The 21,485-nt window shown below is 45.1% G+C and overlaps 1 protein-coding gene across 2 annotated transcripts in view; it reads left to right on the forward strand.

The window, feature by feature from the left end:
• The first annotated feature begins 909 nt into the window (after positions 1-909).
• The window catches only part of Cnnm1 (cyclin and CBS domain divalent metal cation transport mediator 1), a 52,037-nt gene continuing 31,461 nt past the window's right edge, over positions 910-21,485 (forward strand). Inside the window, exon 1 of one of the 2 annotated variants that reach the window (XM_055591637.1) lies at positions 910-2,597. In XM_055591637.1, the coding sequence (XP_055447612.1) occupies positions 1,025-2,597 (1,573 nt within the window). In that variant the 5' untranslated portion in view covers positions 910-1,024. The remainder of the gene's footprint in view (positions 2,598-21,485) is intronic. The other variant, XM_055591638.1, reaches the window with a different exon arrangement.

Consider the following 21,485-nt stretch of genomic DNA (forward strand, 5'->3'; position numbering starts at 1 on the left):
TCTCCCAGATCGTGCTGGGGGAAAAAAAAGAATAAGATGTGTATTTTTACTATTGTGGTGGTGGTTACATAAATTTAGAGATGACAAAATGGTATGAGCTTTACACCAATTCCAGTATCTTGCTTTTGATGTAAACAGTGGAAGAAGCTGAGTGAAAAGTAGAGGTACTTCTGTGTCTTTTTCTTTTTTGCAACTTCTTGTTAATCTATACATCAAGAGACTAATCCTGTTACTGCATTTCTTGGGCATCCTTCCCGTTCGACACTTGATACTGGCATACACGAGGAGGCCATGAATATAAAATTCATTCGTGAATACTTAACAAGAGAGGTCTCATCATCACCCTACGATTTCTCTACTGCGCTGGTTTTCCATATTACATATACACTGGATCTTGCACAATCTGTTCCATAATGGTCCCATAATGCATTTCAATTTACTGATGAACAACACTGATAGCTTCACAAGGAATTGAACTAAAATAATTTGGAATTTTTTACAATATGAAAGGTTAGCTAGACTTGAGTCCAAAATTTTTCACAGATTCAGGACCAGCCACCAGAATATCTCTTAATTAGAAGTAAGAAGGCAAGAGACAGAGGGGAAACGCTGGGAAAATTCCTGGCTCGAAAGGGAAGCAATGGGCCTTGCGATTCGGAATTGCTGCCGGCCAGAGAGCGGAATGGGGGGGGGGGGGGGGGCGGGGATGAAGAGGAGGAACAATCCGATGTAGGAGGCCATGCGTCACACCAAGCCTTCCCAGGACTACGGTGGAGACACACTTAAGCGTGTCCAGGGTAGGCACAGTGACCGTGCGTGGCCACCTCCGTCCTCCCCCTGGAGACCCCTCCCAGGCGGGTTCCTAGCACCCTCATCACCACCCCCGCCCCCGCCTCCAGCCCACGCGCGCAAGGAGAGCACACGTGGTGACCTGCCTGGGGCCGGCTCCCCGGCTCCAGCTCCTCCTCCCTCCAGCTCGCGCTCGGCTCGCTGCAGCATCACGTGCAACCGCGCCGGCTGCAGGATGGCGGCGGCGGCCGCGGCGGCAGCAGCGGTGGGTGTCAGGCTCCGGGACTGCTGCAGCCGGGGCGCCGTGCTCCTGCTCTTCTTCTCCCTGTCACCTCGGCCCCCGGCCGCCGCCGCCTGGCTGCTGGGTCTGCGGCCCGAAGACACCGCGGGAGGCCGAGTGTCCCTGGAGGGGGGCACCCTGCGTGCGGCCGAAGGCACCAGCTTCCTCCTGCGGGTCTACTTCCAGCCCGGGCCGGCGGCCCCCGCCGCGCCCGCGCCCGCGCCCTCCCTGGCCCCGGGGGCGAACGGCACGGGCGACTGGGCCCCGCGGCTCGTGTTCATCGAGGAGCCCCCCGGCGCGAGCGGCGCGGCGCCCAGCGCGGTCCCCACGCGCCCCCCGGGACCGCAGCGCTGCCGCGAGCAGAGCGACTGGGCGTCGGACGTGGAGGTCCTGGGGCCCCTGCGCCCCGGGGGCGTGGCGGGCTCGGCCCTGGTCCAGGTGCGGGTGCGGGAGCTGCGTAAGGGCGAGGCGGAGCGCGGCGGCGCGGGCGGCGGCGGGAAGCTCTTTTCGCTGTGCGCCTGGGACGGGCGCGCCTGGCACCACCACGGCGCCGCCGGCGGCTTCCTGCTGCGCGTCCGCCCGCGGCTCTACGGCCCGGGTGGGGACCTACTGCCGCCCGCGTGGCTGCGAGCGCTCGGGGCGCTCCTGCTGCTGGCCCTGTCCGCCCTGTTCAGCGGCCTGCGCCTGAGCCTGCTCTCGCTGGACCCAGTGGAGTTACGGGTGCTGCGGAACAGTGGCTCGGCCGCCGAGCAGGAGCAGGCGCGCCGCGTGCAGGCCGTGCGCGGCAGGGGGACCCATCTGCTCTGCACCCTGCTCCTGGGCCAAGCCGGCGCCAATGCCGCGCTGGCCGGCTGGCTGTACGCCTCGCTGCCGCCGGGTCTCGGGGACCCCGGGGAGGACTACGGAGAGGCGGGGGTGCACTTCCCGTGGCTGCCGGCGCTCGTGTGCACTGGCGCCGTGTTCCTGGGAGCCGAGATCTGCCCCTACTCGGTGTGTTCGCGGCACGGGTTGGCCATCGCCTCGCACAGTGTGTGCCTGACCCGGCTCCTCATGGCGGCCGCCTTCCCGGTGTGCTACCCGCTGGGCCGCCTCCTGGACTGGGCTCTGCGCCAGGAGATCAGCACCTTCTACACGAGGGAGAAACTGCTGGAGACGCTGAGGGCGGCGGACCCTTACAGCGACCTGGTGAAGGAGGAGCTCAACATCATCCAGGGCGCCCTGGAGCTGCGCACCAAGGTGGTGGAGGAGGTGCTGACCCCCCTCGGGGACTGCTTCATGCTGCGCTCGGATGCCGTCCTCGACTTCGCCACTGTGTCCGAGATCCTTCGCAGTGGCTACACTCGCATCCCGGTGTACGAGGGCGACCAGAGGCACAACATTGTGGACATTCTGTTCGTCAAAGACTTGGCCTTTGTGGACCCGGACGACTGTACGCCGCTGCTCACAGTCACCCGCTTCTACAACAGGCCCCTGCACTGCGTCTTCAATGATACCCGGCTGGACACGGTGCTGGAGGAGTTTAAGAAGGGTGAGCAGTGGTCCTTATCCTTCCCCAGCTCCTACTCTCCTTCAGGGATAACTGCCCTTTCATAACCGAGGGAGGCTTCAGGTACCCAAAGCATGACCTCTGGTCTACAGAGCTAAAACTCCAGGAAGGCCTGCTATTGGCTCCCTGGATTTCTCATGCTTCTCCCTCCACCTTGCTGGCAGCTGGCTGAGCCCCAGGCCTCTTCCACTCTACCTGACTCACAAGCTAAGCCATATTTCTGATCCAGTCTCTCCCACCTGTAATTCTTTCTAGGGTCTGTCAAGAGTCAGGTATTGTGAGATTGGGCCTGGGAGAGCCTTGGGAGCTTACTGATACCTCACCACCCTCTACAGGGTTCCATGTACAGAGTCCCACAGCCCTTGCCTCAAACCCCTAGACTGGAAGCTCACCGTTTCCAAAGAGAATGAACGCCGTTGCTGGACAGCTCCAGCTGCTGACAGTGTCTGCCATCCACGGGGCAGAAACAGAAGTCTCCAGAGCTTCCAAGCTCTGAATAAGCCCCAGGCCTCTTAGGCATTCTTCTCCATACTTAACTGACTAGCAGCTGTTCATCGGACACTCAAAATGGCCAGGTTAGGGATTCAAAGCTAGCCAAAGCAGTGGAGCGTTTGTCCTTCCAGCAGATCTTGCTTCTCACACTAGGGTAGGTGGGGACTTACTTCTTCAGAGTGAGGGCTCCTGAAAACTTGCACCCGGATGAACGGGTTTCTTTCAACACCATCGTCATCTCCCCACCCCTCCTAACCTCAAGCATATGCCACAGCAAACTATATGATGGTTGACTTCGTGTATGGGGTTTCTCTTTGGCTACTACTGCATTCTGGGCCTGAGTGCAAATTCACTCAAGAAAAATCAACCTGCATACTTTAGAGTCAGCCAGCCCTTTCGGCCTTGTGTTTGCCCTGCACCTTGGTTGCCGCATCTATCCCAGAACTGCGCCTGGTCTTTGTTTTTAATCAGATCTACTTCCAGGGGTCACCATTGAGAGGATTCAAAACACAGTCTCATGTTTCCCTCTCTTCCTTGCAGTTGGCTGAGCCCCGGGCCTCTTCCACTCTGCTTGGCTCACTGGTTACCATATTCTGCATTCATTCTCTCCCACTTGTAATTGTGTCCCCAAGACCTACCAAGGCTTGAGTTTCTGCTGAAAGCGACCCCAGTTAGAGAAAGTATCTCACTGTCCTGTAGTGCCAGAAGACATTTTAAAAAAATATTTTATTTATTCTTTGCTTATTTTATATAATATATTTTGATCTTATTTACCCCCATTCTTCCTCTTAACTCCTCCTGGATCCACCCCATCTACCTACTCTTCCAATATCCTTTCTTCTTTTCCCTCTTATCTACAAGAGCATGGTCAACCTACCTGAAAGAAAACTGATTCTTCCTGCCTCCAAAGCCATCAGCTTGTCCATAGCTCCTCATGTTAAAGTTGGGGTCTTGTGAACCCCTTCCTCTCCTCTCCAAGCTTGAGTGTTGGCAGACTTGATCTTGTGCAGGCAACCATCACTGTTGTGAGTTTATGAATGTAGTGGTCCTGTCATGTCCAGAAGACACTGTTTCGCTCTGGTCCTCCCCAAGCCCTGGCTTTTACAGTGTGTCTGGCCCTCTTCTGAGATGGTCCATGAGCCTTGGAGCAGGTGATGATCTAGATGTCCCGCTGAGCACTCCTCCAACACTTAGTGTCTGTGCATTAAGCACCATCTACTCTGAGAAGTCTCAGAGACTTCTCTGAGAAGGTCTGAGAACTATGCTATTATATGGCTAGAGATACAAATTTAGAGGGCTGTTTGATATTAAATCCATTTAGCAGAATAATTACTGCTAGGTTTTCTCTTCCCCACCAGGGCCTGTGAGCCCCCAACGATGGGTTCTTGGCCAGGTTTACAGTACCAGGTGTGTTTCCTCCTGTGAAGCAGGTCTTATATCCCATCAGGCAGCAGTGTGCTACCCCATAACATCCATGCCACTGTTGCAGCCCTGGGTATATCTTGCCACGAGTCATTCTTTCATTGTCAGTAGTCTGCTACTGATGACCTTTTGTTTTCCCTCAAACAACCTACATAGCGCCTTCCAATACTCTAAAAGTAACCTGCAAGGAAGCTTCCTAGTCAGTACCAACTTGGTTCCCTCCATAACTTGTGAGCCACGTATATGGTGTCTTCAGCAATAGGTCTTAACATACATTTTTAGTGGGCAAGCAGAGCAATGGTATTAGCCTGTAGTGTTTTGAGGGCTCTCCAGATTACCTCAAAGGGTGGTATCCCACTAAATGTACTAGAATTTTATTTGACAGCCTCTGACCAGAAGACTTTTTTAATGAGGATTTTATGATTTTTTTTTCATTCATCCTCTCAGTATCTCTTGACACACAGTTTTAGGTAACAGTCAAGGCAAGACTGCCTTCCGGAACTTAACAGTCTATGAGTATACAAGGTTAATGACAGCTATATTTGGAAGCAAACTTTGTGTTCCAGGAACTTGTTCAAAATAGATGATATTGATTTAAAATGAGTCCATATGCAGAATTTCCAAGTTTGGTCTGAAACAAGTTTGTTCATATTCCATTAATAGTCTATTATTAGGTAGATCATTAAAGAGAAGCAGGCCATGACAACAAGCACCAGGCCAATAATGATATTTCTGTATCTTTTCAGCACCTTGACACTTCCTCAGAATGCCATCCTTGAACCAAAGCATGAGTCTCACATGGGAGCTTATTGGTAATGCAGAATTTCATGACCTACTTTAAATCTCCTAGATGAAAATGTACATTTTTAACAAGCCCTTGGGTGACTGGAGTTTATATTAGAGTTGGAAAGGAATTAAATACCCCCAGAGAACCTTTATCAACAGCACTTGCAGACCTACTTTGGGTAGGGGACAAGGAATCATTAACAAGGAGGTTCTATCAAGCTCTAAGCCATAACACGGTGGCCAATTTCAATGACTTATGCTTGTTCCGTGTGTTAAGAGAAGCAAGCCAAGTTAAACTGCTTTTCTTTATATTTAAAAATAACTTTAAAGCTAGTCTTTAATAGCTCTTCCATTTCCCTCACTTCCTCGAATCTCAAGTAACTTAACCATCTAAACAAATCCCTTAGGAGGTAAAAGAGGAAAATGATTATATTAATAGGAGCAAGAGTTGCCATTAATTGAGTGACAATTCTGCCAGGCACCACGCCAAGCCCTTTTTGTACTCAGAACAGCCCTCTTGGGTAGGTATTATTAACTCCATTTTGTGGCTAAAACAACTAAAGCTTAGATCGATAGCATGACTTACTCAACTTGCCATAGGTGATAACTGACTGAACTGTGATTGAACTAGGTCTGCAGATGCCCAAAGCCTGTTTCTCTGCTACTCTAGCTCCTGCTACTCTAACCCTGTCCATCCAGCCTGGAATTTCTGCTACCTAGTATGGTGGTAAAATCTGGCTTTTTTTTTTTTTCCTGACTTGCTGTCTATGGCTTTAGTCTCTTTGAGTTAGGAATACAGTTTTAATAACTGAATAACTACTAACAAGCATATTCTACCTTAGGGTTCTACCTGCCTTATCCGATTCTACAGTTACAAGGACTGACCCTAAGGTCAATATGGTTATTGACCACTGAACCTAGATAACCCTGATTCAAATGTGGATCACATAACCCAAAGCTCTTGGTCTACATAGGATATTATCCCAGTACTTATTGGTTGCAAGTCTTTAAGGGTACGGAAGTGGTTTTTCTTCCTACAGGACTAAGTTCCTTGATGGCAGAGAGTGAGTCTCATTGCTTTTTCTTAGAACAAGCACAAAGAATACCATGAAATTATAAGTAAACATTGCATAAGTAGTCACAAATGGTAAATTTCGTATTTTTATATTTGAATAAAGGTGAACCCAAAGTAATTGAGGTTGTTCACTGACTACTGCAAATGCCTCTTTTTCCTCTAGTAGAGATGGCATGGTCTCTCCTGTGTGCTAAGATAGGAACTTCTCTTTCATCATCCATCCTTATTGTATTAATCTCTGTCTTGGTGTGCTCTCTGGGAGCGGCCATACTCAAGTACTATTGACTGGGTGGCCTAAACAACAGAAATTCCCCTTCCCAGTGTACTAGAGGGTAGTAATACCAGCTCAAGGTTCTGTCTTGCACAGTTCCTGGTACAAACTCTCTTCCTGACTTGCATCTGGCTGCCTCTTTCTGTGTCCCTACATGGCCTGTCCTTAGTGTGTGTGAAGAGAGAGCGAGAGAACTCTGGTCTCGCCTTAGGAAAACGCCAGTTACCAATATTGTGTCTAGACTCTTGAACTTACATGATTTATCCCACTGTTTCTTTCATGTGGATTATTCAGTGATTTTATTCAGCAAGTAATGACTGTGTGCCCAGGGTGTAGACACAGCAGAGAACACTGCCAATGCGACTCCCTGTCTATACAGAAGCCTCAGTCTAATAGAAGAGGCAGACGTTACACAAATGAGGCTTACATTCAGAGCACAGGTATGGCGCCAGATACTAGCTTGGTACTGGTTCTGACCAAGTTACTTACCGATGTCTGCCTCACTAGCTGTACCACTAAGATGATAGTAGTATTAATTCATAAGGCTGTTGAGCGTTTTAAGATGACTGCATTGTGATACTTATTTATCACCTCTAACAAGTGCTAAGTGTTATCTCTGGTCAGCTATTGCTCATTTGTGAAAATGTCTCCTCAGAAGTTATGCTTCTTCAAATCGTTGTCTCCCTCCACCCTGTCCTCTCTAGTGTCACTAAAATAACCTCCGGGTTTTAAATCTTCTGCTTAAAACCCTTCAGCAGCCTCTACCATCCAAAGGGTACAGTCTAAGCAGAGATGAGGCTGTCGGTCCCCTGTGACCTGCTGCTGTCTGACCGCAGCACTCCCCACTCCCTGCCACAGCCTTAGGTACCCGCGGCCTTGAACTCCATGTCAGCACACTGCTGTGTCTTTTCTTTCCCCTTTCTCATACTGTATGAGAATATGATGGGCTGAAGATACACGCTCTGACTGTCCCATACCATCTCCCTCTTTAATCCTCAGGTTAGGGGCCACCCTTTCTGAAATCCTCTCTTGAAAACCTCAGCTGTATACAAACCCGTTGTTCTATCTGCCTATTTATGTGTGATTGTGCGTACATGTGTTTATGTGCGTAAAGGTGAGAGGACAAATTTGGATGTCATACCTCAAGAACACGCTGATCACCTTATTTTGAGGACAGTCCCTCTCACTGGCCTGGAGCTTGCCCATTAAGCTAGGCTAGCTGATGGGTGAGCCCAGGAGCTCCACCTGCCTCTGCTTCCGCCTTTGCCTCCCCAGCTCTGGAACTACTGGGCCACCGTACTTGTGTTTTATATGGGCCTAGCTGTTTAAGGAGGTCCTTGGGGTAGACTTGAGGTCATCGTGCCTACAAGGCAAGCATTTTACCCCCTGAGCTGCCTCCTCGGCTCATCATATGTATTGCTAAATGCATTAGATTAACTCGGAATCTTCCTGTGCTGGCCTTCTGAATTCTGGGATTACAGGCCTCCACCACCATCTGCTTAGAACATCAGGAATGTTTTCTGAAAGGCTGAATGGAGTACCGAGGAGCTAATATAATGTAATAGATGAGTTCTGCAGAGCTCTAACAAATGAATCTTTAATTGTCTTTAACCTAATAGCTTTGGACTATAGAGCAGGGCATATTAAACTTTAAATAGAAGAGGAAAAAAACTGCCTATATTGTTTTTCTATCTCTTTGGAAACGACTGCTACAATTATTTCTGGTATTCAAAATGCTGTTCTAGGACGAGGTGATGCATGCCTGCAGTCCCTCAGAAATAGAGGCAGGAGGACCCCACGTTCTAGGCCTTCAGACTACACAGACCAAGTATATGAAGTACAAAAATCTACTCCCAGAAGCCAAGAGCCTGATGCCAAGAATGATACTCCTCTTTTGCAAGCTGGAAATCAGGCTAACTCATCTTTGCCCCGCAACTTCCAATGACACTACAATTCATGAGTCATAGCTTAACGTATAAATATATGTATAGGACAACCCTATACAAAAACCACAAAATAAGATAAAATGCTATAATAGAAATGTAAAGAAGCAAAAGGAACATAGAAGACAGAGCAACTGATTAAATGGCATATTTTGCTTTTATCTAAGTCACACTGAAGTTTATAGATTTCTTTCTATATAATCTAATCTTATATAGAAAAACTAGATATAAAGCAACAGAAAAAGGTATGAAAACATCTGAAAGAATCCCATTAGCATGAAATAACTTTTTAAAAGATTTACTTTTATTTTATGTATATGTGTGTTTGTGTGCTTATCTGTAGGTGCGCCATGTTTGCACAGATGCCCACAGAGGTCAGAAGAGGGTATCAGATACCCTGGAACTGGAAGGAACAGGCTATAACGAGCAAACCAATATGAGTGCTAGGAATGGAGCCCAGGTTCTCCACAAGAACACACACCCTTAAATACTGCTTTCTCTAGCCTCTCAGGAAATAATTCATACTATTATATTAAATACATAACTGTATGTAATCACAGCCTTAAGTTTTTAAAAAGAGAATAAAGGGAGAAAACAGGATTCTGCTATGATCTTCAGATCTGATGTTCTAGAATAATCCCTAGAGTGATATATTATCCCTAGAGTCCCATATATTATTTTTACTACAGTTTTCTCAAGGTTGAGCACTGTAATATGGGAAGCCTACTTTATAATATGGACCCTTTGAGGTTTCTTTTACTTAACATCGTTTTACTCCCTAGTAGACTGTTTTAAGAGAAAAGTAACCCTGTGTAGACACAGAAAATGAATGAAACTGTATTCTGGAGTCAAAGCCCTGTGGGCTTTATAGCGCTGATGATTAACTTTGTTAAATGACATATTGCCAAGTAGTAGCATGCACTTTGCAGCTCACCCGTACCTATGCTCGCTCTCCACCTGCAGACTAGCATGGCCACAAAGTAGCCTAATGCTGGCTGATGCATAGTCTTTGTTCATTGGTCCATTTAAACATGTTTTCTCGACTCTAAAGCCAGACACTTTACTCTGCTATACAGAGAATACAGCGGTAACAGTCCACCTATGGGACTGCAAGGTACCCTCTTCAATCTTGGGTATCTCTTCAAGGGGTTTTCATCTAAAGTATTCCCAACCATCAAGAAAATGTTCTTGCCCCACTTATAGACTGTAATCTTTTCACTGATGAATAAGTCAGCGTTTTACTTCATATCCCACATTCTGATGTGATATATTTCAGTAGGAAAAAAATATCATTCCACTGGTTAATTCCATAGAAGCCTGTCAAAACATTAATGCTTTCATTGGTAACACAGAGTTACAATATCAAAATATACTAGTTAAGATTAAATGTAAGGTGTTATTAAATGTGTTACATTGCTAAATAATTAGTGAGCTTTAGAATGAACTGTGAATCTTTGAATCAGCAGAACAAACAGTAGTCAAAGTGGAATCTGGCATGCACAGGGAAAAAAATGAAGGGAAAGAAGAAAAATGAAAATAACTATGATGACAAAATTGTAGGTTTAATTTTCTTTCTTTAGTATTTCTCAGTGTGGTCGTTAAAATGTTTTTTGTGATATTCCATTCCCTGCCCTTTCCATTCCTCAACCTAGCCTGTCAAAAGAAAAAGATAATAACATATTCAGAGCTAAAAGGAGCATTAAAGAATCTGAGTGAGATTCCAATTCCTAGTGCTTTCTCTTTTTAGATTTAGCCTTCCTTTCCAGGCCATGCCAGCTGTCATTATCAGACCATCTTTCTATCTAATCTAAATCCCACAGGCTGCAATTAAATCCCTTGTCTTTTTATCATCTCTCTGGAATTCTCTCTTATTCAAGATACTGTGTATTGTAGTGTACCCCAGTTCCATGTCTTAACCCTCCAGATGGTATGTGGCCTGCTTCTAGCTTCTTTCAAGCCTTTGGGTTTCTCAAAGGAGGCTCTGCATGCTCTCCCAGTACTCTCCAGGGCTGGCTTACCTCTTAGGAACCTGGAATCTTCAATCCTCTTATTTTCTGGTCTGGTTCCTTATCAGACTGATTCTTTCCCATTCTTTCCTGTCTAGCTTCCATGTTTCAATGGGGCTTTGCCCTATTTGGAGATATAGTAACCAGGTAAAGACCATTGTGGGCTCTTGGGGCCTGCAGTTAAGCAGAGAAAAGAACACTAGCTGACAATTACAAAATGAAATGTTATTTGAACATCCTCAGCTGGTTTGGGTGGTAAAGTAGATTCCTTATGCTCTAAATATTTGAACTGAACCCTAAAAGACAGGAAAGAGTTTCTCTCAGCAAGACATCCCCAGAAGAAAGCAGCAAATGTGCAAAGGCTCTGAGGATGGGAAGGGGTTAGCAACATCCAAGGTTCCTTCTGGGCTGTGTTCCACCCAGTAGGGAAACCAACCAACCTTCCCTCTGCTTGCCTGTGGCTGTCAACACCAGGCAGCTCAGTTCTATACTATTTCCGACAGCACAGGCAGAAAGATGCATATGTAAATGTGGAAACACAAAGGGAGAAGAGCCTTCGTACAAAGGATGGGCAGAGGCAGCTGGGTACAGGAAAGGGTATCTGGAGTGAAGAGAGAAAGGAGCAGTAAGTCCTTGAATGATCTGAGAAAATTTCTCTGAGGAAGTACAATTTTAACTTGGCCTTAAAAGAAAAACTGTGATCAGCGATTATGAAAGAAAAGGGCATTCCAGCTGAGGCAGGAGTCTGAGCTAGAAAAAGAAAGGCAGAACAGAGCCGACAATACATCTTCATGCTGCTGAAGCAATCCCCATAGAGGCCTGAGTTTCTTCTACCATAGTCGGAAACTAGGAAAAATGAAGTGTTTGTCAAACAATTTTTATTCCTCACGAATGCCAAAACAGCATGTTTTTTCATTTTGATGGTGATAGTTCTAAAATTGCTTGTACCCACTATTGCCTCAACTAATGATCCCTAAATATAACTTCATCTTTTTTTGATGACACAGGATCATGATGATGAGAACATAGTTATTTTGTGCTGCACTCTAAACCAGCTCTCTGTCTGCTCTTCACGTTTCTCTCTGTCCTCTGATTGTCAGCTGTTATTTCTCCATGAGTCTGTCTCAGACAAATCCTGCTCTGCCCTGCCCTGCTCCTGACAGAAAAACTCTTGCTCTGTCCATCATCTCAGAGCCTCTGTTCAACCGAAAACCCAAGTAAACATGTGTGCTATAAAACCATCTGCCTCAGATGCAATAAGCTTTGGAAAGTGCTGGTTAAACAAGGGATGGATTAGATTTTGACTGGGGACCTCAGGTTCAGGTTGACAGAGTGACCTAGAGTAGTTCCTTTTGGAGCAACTCTAAGCAATTCAGAGTCAGACCTCCAGATAATGAGCTTCTACCCCGCTATTTTTGCAGTGTTGCTTAGCAAGCCAAATTGCCAACTGGCTTTGATTCTAGTGACTAACAACTGTTTTTTTCATGCCCTGGTGATGTTGGTTGCCATGGTGCTCTGGATGACACAGTTAGCTTTTTTATAATTATCTTTTAGTAGCTTAACAGATTTTTGGGGGGGAATAATAAGGTGTTGATTATTATTTCTCTAGAGCAAGATAGTGACTTCAAAATGTGGCTGCAGTTCCTTGTCATTTTTAACCAGAAAAAAATGAGGGTTATTTCTTCAATCAATGTGGTGGTTGGTGTAGGATTCGTGGGGGAATGTATTTGTGTTCTCTTCCAGACTTGTTAGAAGATGAATGTATAGAAATGATAACCTGTTGTACAGTAGGGCATCCTTATTTCATCCCGGTGGGTGCTACAATATTGATAAAAACACTAGGAGCTCAGAGCTCTTCGTTAACACAGAGGCTGTAATTGTTGGCACAGTTAAACTTGTAGGGTTGGTAAGATGTCTCAGCATGTAAAGGTGCCCGCCACCAAATCTGATGGTCTGAGTTCCTCCACCTGAGTAGATCTCTAGGAGGATGAGAGCCAACTCCTGCAAGTTATCCTTTGACTTCTGCACTAATAAGTTAACCATGGTACATGCACACCTATGCCCTCCCTCCCCCCACCAATCAATCATCCAATCAAAAACATTCTTAAATACATATAATCAAAAAGAGGAACCCTGTAAAATTAAACTGTCCTTGTTACCTGAGATATAACAGTATTTTGGAAAGAAATTTAGAAAAAGAACTTTGATCCCAATTTATAACTTTTAAACTGCATTTATTTCAGGTTTTGGAGACTAGGTTTTAGTGCCTTGTCCAGACTGACCTTAAACTCCCTTCCTCAGCCTCCTATGTGCTGGAATTTACAGGCATGCACAACCATGCCTTGCCAACCTTTAATTTTAAGATAGCAAGACTAAAGCCTGGAAACAAAATAATTTTTTAAAAAAATAGCAATGGTAACCCCTCTTAGTTGCAAATTCTTTACATTTGTAAAAAAATCTTTTCAAAACAGAAACTTGGTTTTGCTCACTCTGACCATGAAGTCGGTGTTTTTTAAAATCTCTCCATTATGTAAGGCATGTGGTGCCTGTCAATCAAGTGTCCAGGGTTAGACTTAGGGTTAGTCTGGGCCAGTTTTTCTCATACTCAAATGCATGTAAGAACCACCTAGGGAGCTTAGTGAAATGTAGATTCTAATGAGGACTAGGGCCCTGAGCTTTGGAAGCCTGAAGCGGGTTTCCAGATGCTGCCAGTTTTTTTTTTTTTTAAACACTTAAATATTTAATTCCAAATGGCATAAACATAGTAGCTCTAGGTTTTCTTTGCAGCCAGTCTTCTGAGCCAAGGACCACATATTAAGTAGCAAGTGTCAAGAACACTAGCCCTCCAACCTTAATGTATGTAAGAATCTTCTGTAGAGGTCATCCTTTTAAACTGTCTAGATTCCCACCTCAACCCCAAGATTACGATTCTGTGCATCAGAAGCGGGGTCCCAGAGCAAGCACCCAGGCAATGTTCATGCCCTCGCTCTGAGGAACTTTCACAGTGGTAGCAAGTCACAGAGTGCTGTCTACCAAATGAATGAAAGATGCTTCAGGGATGCCAGAGGGAGATTATCAAAAAGAAGCCTCTATGTTTTCCAAAGTGAAGGTCATGAGTGCGGCAGAGACCATAAGATGATCTCTGCTTTCCTTTGTCCTCTGTTACCAAGCAATATATTCTCCTCTTAGCCTCTATTTTCAGTACTGAAGTGCCATTGGCTATTTTTGAAACAAGGAGGAATCAGATCAATTATTGGCTGTTTCCTCTCAGCGGAGTAAGTATGCTAACAAGGTCCGTGAAAGCCCTCTGAAAGCCATGTCTAAACCATCTATTGCACAGGACCCTATATTATTCAAGCCCTTGAAGGATATGTCAACTTCTTCCAATACAAACATGTAAGGATGTAACGTTTCTTTAATTGTCCAACTTTCAGTCTCTTTAAAGCCGGGCTTCCAGCCTCAGCTGTGTTGAATTCCGGGGCAGGATAAGTCTGTGTTGGAATCACAGACGCTGTCTTGTGCACTGTGGGACACTTGACCTCATCCTTGGCTTCTGCTCACTAAATATGAACCCCAAGTTGTAAGAACCAACTTGTCTCCAGGAATTTCCAGATGTTATGCAGGGATGCGAAACCACCCCCAGTTGATAACCGGTCTTTAAGTATTCTGCCTTAATATGCAGTTAAACCATCAAAGGGATCTGCCTTGTACTCTGGATGTTGATGCCAGGTGATGGTTGAAACTTATACAAAGAATTACCAATACCCAGCATTAGGAGCACAAATTGAGTTCTGGAGCAACAAAAAAGACTAGCTGACTTACAGTGGAGGGGAATTTAATTAACCTCAGACATGTCAAGAGCCTACTAGTGGAACATCTCAAGCCTGTCTCAGAGGTGATTGGTACAAAGGCCACAGAAGATGCCTTCCTAAACCCAGCTTTAACATTCACCAGAAGTATCATAACTATCTTGTGTCATGTGAAAGAATGTCTTCCTAGCTTGTGGCTACAGCCATTCTTTGTAAATTCAGAAAGTTCTTCTCTTTCCTATGATGAGTTGGCATCTTAAACTAGATGCACTGAAAGGGCCTAGGCTTTGCTCGGCATCTTGGCATTTTCCTCCCTTCTTCACAGGTGTCACACAATAACTATGGTGACAGAAATCCTTCCCCTAAATTGGTGTTTTAGCCTGTATTAAAATAAACTAAAAGCCTATTGACCACGGATCACTGCAATGAGCCCCCAGAGATTCTGGCTCAAGGGGTCTGGGGTAGCCCCTGCTAACTTATTTCCCGCCGGTTCAGTGACACTGGTGCTGCTGGTCCAGAAACCAAACTTTGAACATGGTTTCTATAAAGAAAAATTACAGTTTTCAACTTTGGCAAGCATAGAATCACCCGGGGAAACATTCTGAGCATTGACGCCATGACTACCCCAAACCACTCTTTTGAAGGTGAGCAGCATTGAAGCTAGGATAGCTGGGCTTGGGATCCGATGTATAGAATGTGTTTTAATGCTTTTGGAGTAATTCTAACACAGAGCCAAAAGTGAAAGCCATTGAATTGGGTGAAAGAGTTCAAAGCACTGGGAGCAAACAGATCTTAGCTGTGGCACTAGTTAATAAAAAGAAGACAGGTCACCATAAATCACACCTAATCCTAGAGAAGTGTGGGTTAAGCTCCTTCAAATTCATTAAAGCTTCAACAAAACTGCCCTGTTGCTGTGCTCCAAGCTACAGTCAACTGTAGGTGACTATTCTCTACTTCATGTCATTAGGATATGGATTGTGCAACATTGGATCTAGAGACTGTAAATGAGAGGAAAGAGGCTTCCGAGAAACAAATCTCTGGATAAAGGAGCTCAGAGCTTCTAAAACTCAAGAAAAAACCAGGCTACTGAGCGAGCCATGGAATAGGGGGAGGCTTCTGCAGTGTCTAGATACCAGGTTCAAATCAGACCCCAGGGAATGTATGGTTACCACTTTAGAAACAGGATACCAGTGAGCCCAGAGTAAAACATACCTCAGAGACAAATATAGACTTTGTTTGAAGAAAGTCCATTGGAGAGGCAGGCAGATCTCTGTGAATTTGAGACCAGTGTGGTCTAGAGGGTGAATGCCAGGCCAGGGCTACATAGTGAGACCCTGCCTCACAAACAAAAAAAAAAAAAGAGGAGGAGGAGAAGGAGGGAAGGAGGGGGGGGGAGAAGAGGAAGTGAAGATTAGATTAGGTCAGATTGAATTGGATTGGATTAGATTGGCAGGGCTAGGGAGAAGGCTCTGTCGGGGAAGTTCCTGCTACTAAAGCAGGAGGACCTGAATTTTTATCTCCATCACCCAAACGAAAAGCTGTGTATGCCTGTGGCAGAGACAAGAGGATTCCTGAGGCTCACTGACCAGACAGTCTTACTAAATTGATGACAAGCTCAGTGAGAGACCTTGTCTTAAAAGAATAATGTGGACAAGAACAGAGGAAGATGCTCAGTATTGACCTCTGGCCTCCAAAAGCATGCATATATACAGATGTGCGCACGTATATACACACACACACACACACACACACACACACACACACACAGCAGGGGGAAGGGAGGGGCATGCATTAGCATAAAACCTTTATGCTTCCTTACCTTTCAACTCAGCCTAGAGGTTTTCCATCCATGTCACGGTTGTATGCTCAAGGGACATGTGAAAATGCCCCAAATGTAGCAACTGGCATTGGAGAGCTCTGTGTGAAGAATTACCTCCTGCCTCTGATGTACCATAAGCCCGTGGACTTAGCTGACTTAAAGACTGTTACATGGGCTATTTTTAGAAATGGAAGGGGTAATTGTGCCAGGCGCTTTGCTTTGAACATGGCAAAGAGCAGTACACTCAGCCCAAGCTGCTCCATCACAGCTGTAGCTCGGCCTGCCTTTGCTTTTGTGCACGTGTTGTCTTGTTAGCAGTCACGATTCTAAAAGAACACTGCCTGCCCCAGGAATATGGCCACCACGTGAGAAGGGACTATTTAATGAAAGTTGAAAGGGGAGTTAACTTGTTAAAGAATATACATAGGACACATATGTTTCAGTGGGTTCCAAAGCAAACTGGGCCTATAAAATTATTTCTCGCTCCTTGGGAAACTCGTGTAGTTCCCAATAATATCTCACCCATTCCAAGCTCTTCTGTACCATCTAGAGAGCCCTGACAAACGGGAAAGCTCTATATAATTGTAATCATCATTAACGTAAACTGTCTGACAGATGCCCCACTTCTCTACAAAGTTGGGGACAAATGGAAAGGAATGGGCTTGTGATATGAAGACATTTGATAGTCCCTAGTCAGTAGAGGGGTGGCTCAGCAGGTTACAGTCCGAATTCATGGAATCTCATGGGGGAGCAGAAGAGGGAAGTAGGCAAATGAGAGCCGCTCTCCCAAACACAGTATCCACCCGCTGAAGGAGAAAAAAAGGCAGGTTAGAGACCAACATTTGCTGAGAAAAAGGTGTGTGGGGGGGGCAGACAGGGGGATGGGGGATGGGACATATTAGGCTGTTATTAGAGCCTTGTTACTCCAAGCTTGCCCCAGGCTGTGAGTTTTAGCACTCTTAAGTCATCCCAGAGAGTCTGATAACAGAATATCCCCCCCCCCCCGCCCTCCTCCTCTTACCTAAGGTTCAGCTTTGCCGCCCTTTGCTTTCAGATTCTCCCCCTGCCCCTGTGACCAAGGCCATGTCCCTGTTCATTATCTCCCCCTCCACAGGGGAGCATAAATGCTGTCCTCTCCTGCCTCCAGTCCCCTGTGGCCTTTCGTGTGTCCACTTTTGCTCACCACATCCTAGAACACAACGTGACAAAGTACTGCCGACCACACTCACTGGCACGATTCCCCAGCTCCAGACCACCGCTGCTCTTTCCTTTCAACACGTTTCTCTTAAGAAGCTGTTTCTGCCTCCCACCTTCATGTGGTTTGTAGCTTTGAAGCTTCCTAGCTTCCTGTCCTTTGAGCCATGAGTTACTGGAGCTTTTTATTCCGCTGGCTTTATTCAAAATAAATTTTCATAAAGATATAATTCACATGTCATAAAATTCACTCCTTTAAATGTGTAATTTGTGTTTTTAGTGTACTCACAGAACTGTGCAAACATCACTGCCGTCCAATTCCAGAAAAATTCCTGAGCCCAGTAGCAATCCATTTTCTTCTTTCCATCATCTCCAGCAGCCACTAATCTGTTTTCTTCCTCTGTAGATTTGCCTGCTTTGGAAACCTCTCATGAATGGAATCGTACAGCAGGTGACCATGTGTGCCTGGCTTCTTAGACTTGCCGTGTCTTCCAGGCTCATCTGCATTACTTTATTCCTTTTCATGGCCAGAAAACAGTCCGTCGTATAGACATAGCACATTTTATTTGTTGGGAAAGGGGTCATTGATACTTTTAGGCTTTCATTAACAATGTTGGCCATACATTTCCTCTGTACAGGGGTGGAGTTGCTGGGCTAGGTGATAACTTATGTTTACAATTTTGAAGAACTTCCAGAGCACTACAGCAGTGCTAGAGGAGCCGTTTTCCATAGCTTCTCCAACACTTGTGATTTTTTTTTCTTATATCCATCCTAGGAGATACATAGTGATAGTCCATTTCCATTTTATTTGAATTTCCCTAATGATTATGATGTGTGTTCAGCATTTTCCACATGCTTATTCATCAATATATATCTTCCTTAGAGAAGCACCTATTCAAGCCATTTGTCTCTTTTGAAACTGAGTTGTCTTTTCATGAGATGTAGTATTTCTTCATATAATCTAGAGACATTGTAAAATGATGTATGTCTGATGCTTGGCACCTAGAGAGTGAATATGGTAAACAGTGGCTTCTGTAATAAATAATAATAATAATAATAACCATTGTCCTGACTGTAAATGAGACGTATTCACAGAGTACTATGGCAGGAAAAAAGGAGGTGAGTAACTTTTGCATATCTACAGATTGGCTTCACATGAGACCAGCTACCACACTCCTTCCCAGGGCCTAGGAGAAAAGGGAATGCTGGGATAGGGTCCTGAAAGGCCAACTTTTGTAAGAGAAGGAAGGAGCTTAGGTGTGTTTGCTGTGGAAACAAATGTGTTAGGTCAAATGGGGTTTTAGGATTGCCATTCTGTGTTTCCTATCCCAGTCTGTCCCTAAGAATGGCTGCTTCCTTTGTTTGTTTATCAATTTCTACTGCTGTGAAGGGAAATTCTTACCTTTTATTAGTGCATATTAATTATACAAAATGATGGGCTTCATTGTAACTTTTCACATATACACATTACATACCACGATCATATCCACACCCTGAAGGGTATCTCCAAGGCTGCTTGTAAAAAGGGATCTCCATGCTTCTAAATGGACTGCATAGGTACTGGGTCTCAGTATCTTGATTAGCATGTAAGTAAACCTTAAAAATTCCCTTGTGATACTCAAATTGACCTTATAAGGCACAGAACCTTTTTTTTCTTTTTAATATATCTTTGTTGGGGTGGGCATGCTATCTTCCTGTGTATGAGCCTGTGTGTAGAGGTGAAAGGACAGCTTTTAGTGTCCACAATGTAGAGGTTACTTTTAAAACAATTAACTTTCTTTCCCTTATTTGATTCTAGCATATGCACTAACCACATTAACTATGGAAAGTGTGGCTGTGATGTATGCATTCTGTGCTCCACAGCACAGAAGACATTCAGTTACAGCAAACAATTTTAAGAAACTGGTTTCCCTAGATTTTCCATGATGTTAATCATCTGTTTTGTCATCTGCTAGTACATGTTAGCAGAAAAGTGAGAACAGGAGCCATAAGTTTAAGAAAAATGTGTTGGAAAAAAATTTTTTAATCATAAGTTGTACACATTCTAACAATTAGCATAATCTAATTTAAACTACAAAATACTTCAGTCCAATTGGGGAGGATACAGTTGTTTCACGGGTTCCCAGGATGACTTTCTAGAGCACCGAGGGAGGGTTGAAATATTAATTCTGGTTCTATTACTGCTAACAAGTCACCCCCAAAACAAAGAGAGAAAAACAATCCCCCTTTTATTCCACTATGGCCTCTATGAAGCAGGCCCTAAGGAAGGTACAACAGGATGACTTTTCTCTGCTTTACAGTACTCAGGCCACCACTAGAGAAGACGAGAAAGGCTGGGTCAGCTGAGACCGTAGCAGCCATTTTCAAGTGGCCTTGGGGTAGTTGGTAGACTTCTACAGCCAAGGGTATGGCCTTTTATCACCCAGGCTCGGGAGCATCAGGACAGACACCTCCAAAGTTGGACTGGTTCAAGCGGTCACAAGCCCACCAGGGTCTGGCGCAGACAAGTTAGCCACACCCCTCCATGGAGGCAGTTCCAGGAATTCGGCGGCCTTGTTTTTGAATCACCACACTTTTCTAGTTCCTGATTCCACGTGAGACATAGCAACTCTCACGTGAGCGCTGAGGCTAAATAATTTGCCCAGAGGCATTAACTGGTGTGACTAAAGCAGGGAAACTGGCTTCTGATCTCACTCTTCTCCAATCTTGCTCTTTCTATTAGGTTATTGAGTCTCCTTCAGCTAAAACATGCTTGTTAATGTGTGAAAAGTTCAAAGAAAAAAAAAAAGATGTAACCAAGTATGTGTATGTTAGATAGCTTCCCTAAAGAGAAACATACATATGGAAGGTTTTCAGAAGCAAGGAGAAGCGGGTGGAGGTGAGGAAGGATGGAGAGAGTGTGGGGAGCAGGTGCTGTGCTGTGGTAGCTGGTGTTGCTGCTAATGGCTCAGACCACAGGGCAGGGTTAACCATCTATTTCACACAGGTAGTACCCACAGGCCTGATTCAAGACACTACCAAGGTTGAGGTGGTACACGTGCCTGTTTCCTTGACCTGACCATTTTATATTGTGTAAATGTTTTCAAATGTCACATTGTACTCTATAAATGTGTCCAACCTATATGCAAACTAGAGTTACAAAACATAATCGAGTGCCACGTGGAGATGTTATGACCAACCACAGACTGTGTCGAATGGTCTTCTCATAAAATGGTCACCTAGTGATGTCATAACCATCTTAGTTTGCATAACTGCTGTCTCAGTTAGGGTTTCTACTGCTATGACGAAACACCATGACCAAGCTGGAGAGGAAAGGGTTTATTTGGCTCACATATCACATTCCATTGTGGGAAGCCAGGCAGGAACTCAAACAGGACAAGAATATGGAAGCAGGAGCTGATGCAAAGGCCATGGAGGGGTGCTGCTTACTGGCTTGCTTCCCATGGTTTGCTCAACCTACTTTCTTATAGAACCCAGGACCAGCAGCCCAGGGACAGCACCAACCACAATCACTAATTAAGAAAACGTCCTACAGGCTTGTCTACAGCGCTACCATATAGAGAGACCTTTTCTCAATTAAGGCTTCCTCCTCTAAACTGGGCATGGTGGCACACACCTGTAATCCCAGCACTCAGGAGGCAGAAGCAGGTAGATCTCTGGGAGTTCAAGGCCAGCCTGATCTACAAAAGTAAGTCCAGGACAGCCAAAGCTACACAGAGAAACCATGTCTTGGAAAAAAAAAGGGGGGGGGGGGGCTCTCTCCTCTCTGGTGACTCTAATTTGTGTCAAACTGACAGAAAACTAACCAGCACGGGTATACACTGTAACATTCACACAGTAAAACTGCCTAACAGTTCAAGTCTGAGAACCTACCCCTATCACTGAGCAACACAGGAATGCATTTCTTGTGAGTATCAGGCTTCCATTAGTAAGAGCTTGCACACAAATTTCCTATTTTCATTCAGACAATCCTGATTTTGGTCAGGCAGAAACTCTGTATCCTGTTTTGTTTTGTTTTGTTTTGTTTTGTTTTGTTTTGTTTTGTTTTGTTTT

This window comes from Psammomys obesus, unplaced genomic scaffold, assembly GCF_907164565.1.
Source record: "Psammomys obesus unplaced genomic scaffold, mPsaObe1.curated_primary_1811, whole genome shotgun sequence".
Classification (NCBI taxonomy): domain Eukaryota; kingdom Metazoa; phylum Chordata; class Mammalia; order Rodentia; family Muridae; genus Psammomys; species Psammomys obesus.